This window comes from Crassostrea angulata, chromosome 7, assembly GCF_025612915.1.
Source record: "Crassostrea angulata isolate pt1a10 chromosome 7, ASM2561291v2, whole genome shotgun sequence".
Taxonomy (NCBI): domain Eukaryota; kingdom Metazoa; phylum Mollusca; class Bivalvia; order Ostreida; family Ostreidae; genus Magallana; species Magallana angulata.
The window spans coordinates 44,557,524-44,567,277 of NC_069117.1; the positions used below are offsets into that span (position 1 = coordinate 44,557,524).

The following is a 9,754-nucleotide window of genomic DNA, read 5'->3' on the forward strand; positions in this document are numbered from 1 at the left end:
CAAATTTAAATGAATATTTATTATTTCTGATGTCATGTCCTTGAATCAAAATTCAAAATATTTGATTTCTTGATAAGAAAAATTTGCCTTGATAATTTTATACATGGATCAGAAAAGTTTAAGATAAATATCAGCTATGATTATAATTGCTATTACAGTTCAAACATTTATGGCCGTCGAACAAATATTGTTGACATAAAATGATGGTTTTATGTAGGAAATATGGTAATAAGTTATCGGCATTAAAAGACATTCTTGATTTATCGACAAAACCCAACCTATGGATCCGTGCAGATGGCTTGGGTGTACATTAGAATTTCCGTGGTAAGAGAGATACCGCAGTCAAATTACAAAAGATTAGTAGAGATAAATATAAAGAACATGGAGAAACAAGATACACGTTGACAAATAATAATTTCAGTGACAATGTGGCATTTTCTGCATCCGTCTATTTTTTAGTTTCTTGTCATATGATAGGCTATTGCCTTGAGAGTATGTAACAACTTTTAATTAATTAATTAAGTCAATTTATTAAACCTGAAAAAAAAAATGAATTTGCCTTTAATAATACATACATGTAAGAATATTTTATGGGACAACTACCAGGTATCATTCCAAATCGAGAAACAATTTTGTATTTGATTTATTTCATTTTATTCAAATGATTATGTTTATTAAACATTATTAATTATTTAATTCATTTGGGACAAAAACTTTTAATTCAAGATGTATTCAGAATTTATAATCTGGTAGTAATATGTACATTCGATTTACAATTAAGTTTTTTTTTCCTTACGGGAATTATTCCCCCTTTCAAACCATTTTGTTAAGGTGAGTATCTCATATGTCACGGAAGAATTATGAAATAAGAAAAATTGTTTATGAAAACTTTAAAGCAACAATCTACGCAATTGCATGTGGGGTTTTTTTTTTAACTAAGAAAAAGATAAATAGCTACTTTGGCACAATGACAAGAACGAATAGTTTTGTTTTAGAGTGCTGTGAAGCAATAATAAAGCAAATGTCATATTTTTCATTTGTAATTAATATGCCTTAATTAAATACAAATTTCTTAAGGATTGGTGTTTTGCAATTGTTTTACTTTACAAATGTAAGGCGACATCAAGTCCATCAAATATTAAAGAAAAATAAAAAAAAATGTTTCTACGAAAAATATCAATATTTTCAGATTAATTAACTTGAGTTTTGAACTTCAACTTAAAGTCAACAATGATCGTTTTGCAAAAAAATGTGTCACTAAATTGTTAGATTCTAAACGATATGCTAGGCGTTTACTTTGCAACCTTGAAATAACCTTACTTCAATATAATAGCTTATAGAGTATGAAATTTAATAACTAGGTTTGTTTTGTAAAATCGATGTCTCCTTCAGGGAAGAATTTGCAAAAATAAAATATGAACTAATTTTATCTTTCCTAGTTACTGCATAATGATACATGTACATCTGAATTTGTTTAAGTAAGATACATGAATGTATCAGTAGAACTGAAGCAACGTAAATAGAATTTACCGGTACATAAAAGTTGCAATTAGTTTATTCCTTTACCTCGGGTCCATTTATTTTTGCATCTCAAACAGGTCTGACGCACATACCAGCCTTGCTTCATTTAGCTAACATGGCTGTTTGCCGTTTAATTATCTACTTTTTTATTTGCGTGCATCGATCATTTATGTAAATAATAATATCTGATCTTTTCCATAAATGTATACATCTTACTTTGCATAGACTGTTCCATTCATATGTGATCTATATACTAATGAGGAAGTCTGTCGCAGCATTCCAAGTTTTTCTTCAATATAGAATGTCTTTTTGACGTAGAACCGATCTTAAAATAGCGAACGCTTTTATGTCATTTGGATCTTGTCATTTAGTCCCATTGCATGTAGGTAATGATACGTGGTATCTGGATTTTGTTGGATTATGATGAACCAGTAGCATTGAATCAGAAAACAAATTATATCTCATTAGCGTTTGGTGCTTACATACAATTTCAAAGGTAGCATATGATCATATAAAATGCTATTTTTAACGAAGAAATCAGTATATGTCAGAAGGATATAGATGAACCGCATCTAAAGACTCTATACTAATTTTATTTCATTTCTTCTGTAGCTTTTACAGCTTTCAAAATGAATTTTGGAAAAATTCTAATTTTTAAGAATATCTGTCTGTCATTATTTATGACCATATATTATAGGTGGTTAACCATACAGGAATCTTAAAGCCTACATTTTTGATATTATTCCAAGCTCACCTAAAGCAGAAAAAAACGGTCGGGTATGTATATGATTAATAATGAAAGGCTTAAACCGAATCGCGAGAAAGGCAGTAGTTAATCCATATTTTGTCATGAATTAGACATTTTACAATACTTCAATAAAATTTAATGCATGTCTTGAATACGGGTATAATCAAGGAGTTTATTTCAATGATTTTGACTTAAAAAAGTAAAATCTGTCCCGTCTAGTTATTTAAATCACGTGATCTGTCATTCACCGAACAAATACGTTCTAAAGATCTAAAAGCAGGTCACGTGGTTTTATTGAAAGTGTAATGCTTATTAAAGGCACCTCCTCCGTATTTTGTATAACAGAACACATGGTATTTCCGTCAGTTCTTGCTAGCTCTCTAAACTTGAATCACATTTGAATTAAACTACAGGGAAGCTGAAACTACCGATAATAGGTAAGTTAATAAATTCTTTTATGTTATTTAATAATTCATATCTGCAAATATATGTTTGGAAAAGCCCTAGTGTTCATTGTATTATTACGAATAGGTTTTGAGTAACAAAATGAAAAATGTTCAGAAAAAAGAAACCTCTGCAGGTGCTTGGCTTTCTTGATTTTAAATTTGGAGTTCTAAAGTACAAACAGGGTGGACATTGTCAGTTATTAGTGTTTGCTGTTGTACGTATTTGTTTAAGATTCCATTAAACTACTCTATTAAGGAGCATCGGAAATGACAATGGTGTTCAGAAAGACAAAAGATACTATTATTCAATATGATATGGTCCATTTATTTTTTATTAATGATAAATATGCATGAATTCACTTAATGTCTGATTCAAGGAGTCACGTGTAGTCCATATTCTCTTAGGTGACACAGATTCCCTTTTGATATGCACTTTGTTTCATTTAAAATATCAATTATCATCCACTTTATATGGACGAAACCTTCAGTAACTGACGTCAAAGATGTTATCCAGTCAAGATATAGAGCTGAATAAATAGAATCGGTAACCCATAGACCATCCAAGTCAATAAATCAGGCAATATTTCTGACTGAAGCATCATTGCCTCTCCTATATTGAAATATATTATCTATTGTCCTTTACAGCTTATCAAACTAGTGAAAACAACACTCGAGATGAGAGACATTTATATAACGGCAAATGACAACAATGACGCAAAGAAAGAGAGTGAGAGTCAAGATTCCCTAGCTTCCTCGGAAACAATGCATCTCAGAAGAAGTATGTTTGGAATAACATCTCCTTTGTATAGAAGCACGAGAAGGAATACTTTGGAAGATTTCGATGACATTCGAAGCATTCTGTCACACAGGTAACCATTATCTGAGGTTTTCTATATGACATTGTTTGTGAGTTTAACGAATCAATGATGACTTTCTTTGAACAGAATAAATTTTATTTCAACGAGTTTCTGACACTGTTATTAAAGATCCACAGGGGCTAAAAAGTAAACATATATGTTAAATTAAAGTATGCTATAATTGTCTCCTAAAGTGTTGTACGAGTAGTGATTAAAGTTAATCTGATACTCTTTCAGCAAAGTCGAGGAGAAATGGGAATCCTTCGTTAATGAGGACGGTGGGGTTTTTTATGTTGACGTACACGAAGACAGTCACCAGGTAGAGAGGAGCAGACGGCAAAGACCCGCCACAGCACGTGCTCGACATCATCGCAGACGACAGAATAGCCGCTGTCCATGTCATTGCAAACAGCAGAATTCAAAAAATTCCGAAATGTATGAAAACAACGTGAAAGAAATACATGAAAATATTACACCACAAGACGACAATTCCGCTGTTAATACTAATTACCTTGAAAGTTTGATAGACTTTCAGTCTCAAATTCTTGCAAATGGAGAAGACAACAATGGAAATGTTTCTTTTGAAACCAACAACATTCAAGACAATTCATTAGGTCTCAAACAAGTCAGTGTGTCTCCTAAAGAACAAGCCAAATGCCCAACCATACATAGAGACCCCGTCTCTGAGATCTTGCATTTTCAGGCTTTCTTCGGAGCCACTTTGTGTCATTATAATCAATGTGCTCAACCACAGGCAGGAGTTCTACATAGCTCAATACAGGAAACTAAATTAGTCGTTCAGTACGTTGAACCAGATAGTCCAGCGGCAAAAGCGGGTGTAGTGAAAGGTAAATATTTTCATATCTATCTTTTTAAAACACGAAATTAATACTGTAATTTTTAATGATGTATTGAAAATTTATCCAATTTGCAAACAGATTAACTTCTGGAACATGTTTTAATATGTAAATTATCACTTTACAGGCGATATTCTTCTGTGTTTGGATGACTTAGAGGCATCACTTTTCTTTGAAGGTGGACTTCTTTATCGTCTACCCAAACAATCAGTAAGCAAAGAGGCTTTCAATCTTTTTATCTTCGACCTGAAGTTATTCTACGACATCAAATAAATATCTTTTTCTAATGTTAGATTTAATTTTATAGATGAAATGGACCTTAAAACCATCCGAGGAAACGAACTCTCCAACCACCCTTATTATTCCAACAACATTTCAGGAAGACTCAGCAGAGACCATGAAAGCCAGAAAACAAATTAAAAAGAGTATACTTCAACTTATTTCCCGCGGAGTGAATCCGAAAGTTTCGTCCTTTTTGAAAAAATTGACTCAACATTTAGTATCAGATGCCGAAGAGTTAAAAGTGAGGTAACCGGACAACTGTACCAACAACACAGAAAATGAACATTTTTAACGCCAACCTTTACAATTTGTGTTCAAGCTTGAAGCGCGTATCAACAGTTACGTTGTTCTGTGATCCGGACGTTTAAAGAAGATGTAAAAACCTTGATATATTGTCAATAAAACCTTCCCAAAGATTGTCTAATGTTCGTCATATGCAAGGTTCTGTGCTACTAAACTTAACGTACAACAAAGGAGTTTATTGTTTTCATGTCTCATTAGACATGACGTGCGACCTATATTCCCATATACCCAGGTGGCAGATAGTAAAATGCATTGTATATAACATTTACGAAAAAATTGATAAACCATAAATATTGGGTTTACGTAATACAAAAGAACATAAAATGCATACAAAATGTCAATGAAAATTTATTTCAAGTCTAGCAATTGTCAGTGAAAGGGAAACGGGTGCATATCAAGCAATCATTTAGACAAAAGATTCTTGTGAACCGAGCTATGGTTCATTTGTATCATTGAAGCGGGTGAAAATTTATTGGGTGGATCGGGGCAAAACCATGCTTTTTTGTGTGTCTTTTTGGATATAGACGGTTAATGGGTGCCCATGTCGATGCAGGGTTTGCGTTATGTTCAACAAGAAAGGCGCCGTTTAAGTTAGAGAAGTTTTTTATTTAGAAAAGCACCAAAAGAACGATAAAAAACGAAACTACTCGGTCCTTGAACGAGGTTTATGAACCATGTATTACTGATTTCAAAGATAAATTCTTACAGAGAAATTATTTCACAAGCCAAAAGAAAATTAATAAATGAAAGTGTTTAGAAGGGTCAGAATGGAATTATTTGGATCAAATTCTTTCACTGAGGATAGGAGAAAAAACTACAATTAATCGGTAAAGCATTCATATATTTCCACATCAGTTCGTTTTTGGCAAAACTCACAATCCTTAACACGAAATATTTTAATTAACAAGGACCGAGTTTTCTTTTCTTTACAAATACACCTCGAGTCACGCTATAAAATGTCCCCAAAAGTTGCTTGTTAATTAAATTAAGTTTTTTTTTAATTCTTCACTTACATGTTGAAATTTTTTTATCGCAAGACTAGCCCTTTAACGCTTGCTGAGATCTACTACTTGTTTCGCCACTTTTCTTTCTTTTCATTGAACATTTTCCTGACACAAGCAGCTGTCGGGAAGCACTTGAAAGGAAAATCTATTTTATCGCATTATAACTTATTGACAATAATGTCAGGTGTAGCACCACTGTCAGACTCGATCCCCCCATCGGCTGGTACTTGGACAAAAGCAGCCTCCAATACGATATATTCCCGTCTGAATATCAAAACAAACGCCAGAAATGGGCAGGCCGCGAAGAACAAAGACCACATGGAGCCTTTGGTAGGTCGGGTCAATATTTACCTTTCAATTAAACATCACCGTGTAATCTCCACTTCGTGTTTAAATTTTTATAGCAGGAAATTTACCGTTTTACGAACAATAGCTTCTATTTCTGAATTGGTTTCCTTTCTGAACTCAATTCTCTGATCCCTTCTAATCGGCACCCGTTAAAGAAAGAGAATTATATTGGCATTTAACAGTTGGTTACTTTGTACATATATCTGAGGTGACACAACAGCATTACCTTCGATATTATTTTTTATTAACTTGAAGTATATTTTCAGAAGGCATGAACCCTTTCTGTTCTATTGCCTGTTTTCCGGACAGATGACTTTTATCCCACAAAAATGGTAAAAAGATTCCAATGAGTTTTCACTTAAGTAAACTTCTTTTGAATGTTTGAAAATCGTTTTGCATTATTATGCAATTGTGCTGTGCAAGACCATTTCCTTCTGTCAACAAACCGGTGTCCATTCTCTCGACAGGGTTTTTTTGAAACTCATTGGATACCTTCAATCGTTGTCAACAATAAGCCGCCCTCGGCCCACTTTCAGATAATAAAACATTAAAATTTTTCATCGGGGGTTTCTTTTTATTAAAAACAACAATTTCGATACTTTTTCTACAATGCACTTAGCCTGTAATTGCATTCCATGTTATGCTGTGCTAGTTTATCATCAATTTTCAGAAAACCCCTCAAAAATCTTGAATCTAGAATTTCATCATTAAAGGTTTCTAAAATCGTTTTGAAAAAAGTTTAAATTAAAGAAAAAGCCATTAGCATTCAAAATATGATATCTTTAGAATGAGTAGGTTTATTCTGAAAACTGAGGGGAAAAATATTCGAAACTTTGCAAGCAGAAACTGCTTAATCATTGAGGGAGGCAATACGATTTATAACAACAAAAGGTTTTAACGAATGAAAACAGACAAAACTATTTCTAAACAAGAACACTATCAGAATGAGTTGGTCTGATTTTATAACAACTTCCCTACATACGGCCAAGTAATTAAAAGACCCCCTTAATCTGAAATATAGGTGAAATCAGTACAAAAGTTTAATGTTATTATAAAGTTTTATTCTTTGTAATTGGATCATACTCCATGTCGCTTACAACAAAAGAACAATTATCCTTCAATTAATCCGCACTGATTGTGTCGAATTAAATGTTAATAAAATTCAATTAAGTTATTAAAAAGTTTATGGGAAAATGTATCGCATTAAAAGCTTTTTATTTTTTAAATCATAACCAAGTTAACAGATCTACAGGTATATGACTGTATTGATCGTCGAAACCTTATAAGTATCGCAGCGAACATTCTAACTTTTAAATCATTATGATCCTGAAAATAAACCCAATTGTTTATGATATCGAAAAAGAGTATTTTAAACAGAGTTCAGTGCGAGAAGAGCAAAGAACTGGTTCTTTTACAAACAGACAACACACACAGAAACGTGATAATCAGCCTTATACTCGTGGAAGCCATTGTCAAAATTTGTCTCTGAAGCGGCACTTCCGTTCCTATTTGTCTTTGGTAAAAGCCACTTACGACAGATCACAGCAACCGTTCGCGGCCATGTTTACACGCCATATTAGTAGTCTCATTAAGTTAGCGTGTACACACTCATCTGGCTTTGTTTTAATAAAAATATCACTGCCTTTAAACGTTCTCCATTTCGTGTTTAGATTTATTGGTCCGCGTATCTCACAACAGTATATCATTACCTTGTAAAAGATAAAAGAGGAAACAGGTCGTTTGTGCTGAAGTGAGGCTCAAGGACAATAACTAACTCGATACTGTCAGCAATAAAGCCAGCCATGTTACTTTTAAGAGATACACTACTTTATATATAAGAGGATTGAGCATTTTTCTACGTATGTTAGTTGGTAAGGTATTGAGAATGATATGTGGAATGTATAGTATCAAATACTTCATAAGCTATGTACTATATTGATTTTGATTTGAAGTTGCAGTTGTTTAAGAAAGTAATTTTAGGATATTTATGTCCAATATTGATAAAGAATGCTAGTAATTGTAAAAATGAACACCAACAGTCATCTTTACCTCAAATAAATCACCAAAATATTGTGATAGTGGTAAAAGAGTAAAAAGATAACGTATATGTTTTATTGTATATCTAAGTAGGCATTAACAGAGTATATGTAAAATCATAAAGGTTATTAGTATAAACGATTTTAGGTTCCCACAGGAAAAGTTCAAGTTGAGGATCTATTTTTTATGCATATAAATATTTATAGATCTTATCATTCTTTCTACTATATTCAACCAACAGCCTACTAAACTGCCACTTTTTCGAAGCTAGCAATAAATGTCAGATATTTCTGAATGGGGAAATATCAAGGAAGAAGGAACAGTACACCACAAGACTAGAGATCCTAATCAATGCTTTTAAACTAAAAATAAAAGTGCCAAATATAAAGTCCTTACGTCATAATGCTCACCCGACCCTTTGTTAGTTAGAAGTACATTATCTAAACTGAAAGAAGGAGAATGTTTTAGCCATTGCACTGCATACACAAACAAACTTTTACACTATAGTTTATATGAATGGTGGTTAAATGTACATGGTATTTTAAAAACGAAATACTTTTATGGATAGTCTAAATGATCAATAATTAAGTTAAATTCTCTTATTATAGGAAATGCGTCCTTTTTTTGGTCCTTTTTATAAGTTTGAGGGAAAAAATACCCAAATCAAGATAAACATTTTTTCCGTCAAAAGACGGTTACTTTTAAACGTAAACATTTCAGAATTTATGTTGTCATTTATCGATTTTAGAAGAATGTTTTATGTGCAAAAATTTACAAGTAGAATATCATTCGACGAGTTTATAATCCTCTGCAAATAAATCTGTCAGCCTATTACAATCTTTTATAAAACTAGACTGAAGTGTAATATTACTCATTATTCAACATATATTTTGGTAACTTGAAATTCATACAGAACATCCTCTTATGTATAGAAAAATGGAATGTATTTTCTAACCTTAAACGATCAAAAACTATACGCAGGACATTCATTATCTAAACTAATCTTTACACAGCGATCGAATAGAGAACACATTTTCCTTATGTAAAAGAAAATTGTCTGATTACAATTTAAATTTTCTTTGAAATATGATTTATACTTATTTACAAACTTTTTTTAAATTCCTTTTTTCCCAACTTTACCATTTTTCAATAATCGTGCATTGTGCCTTGTTGTAGTACAATGGAAATACTACGAATTTGGTTGTATTTCGTAGCCCAAAATGGCGCAAATGGGTAACAATTCTTACTATTATACTTTCATGTTTAATACTGAAATCTGATTGGTTTAGACGCAGTTGATAATCCGTTCTATTACCCTCAGCGTTAGCAACACACCTAGCAACGGGTAACA

At 32.4% G+C, this 9,754-nt stretch overlaps 1 protein-coding gene across 2 annotated transcripts; it reads left to right on the forward strand.

Moving 5' to 3' along the window:
- The first annotated feature begins 2,557 nt into the window (after window positions 1-2,557).
- Window positions 2,558-5,128, forward strand: LOC128157073 (uncharacterized). 2 transcript variants are annotated; one of them, XM_052819429.1, is made up of 5 exons: window positions 2,558-2,706; window positions 3,361-3,584; window positions 3,810-4,420; window positions 4,557-4,639; window positions 4,737-5,128. In XM_052819429.1, exons 2-5 carry the CDS (start codon window positions 3,391-3,393, stop codon window positions 4,959-4,961), a joined length of 1,113 nt encoding a protein of 370 aa, XP_052675389.1. In that variant the 5' UTR covers window positions 2,558-2,706; window positions 3,361-3,390; the 3' UTR covers window positions 4,962-5,128. The 2 variants fall into 2 exon arrangements, with proteins under 2 accessions (XP_052675389.1, XP_052675390.1); XM_052819430.1 differs by having other exon boundaries at window positions 4,723-4,862.
- The last annotated feature ends 4,626 nt before the right edge of the window (window positions 5,129-9,754 follow it).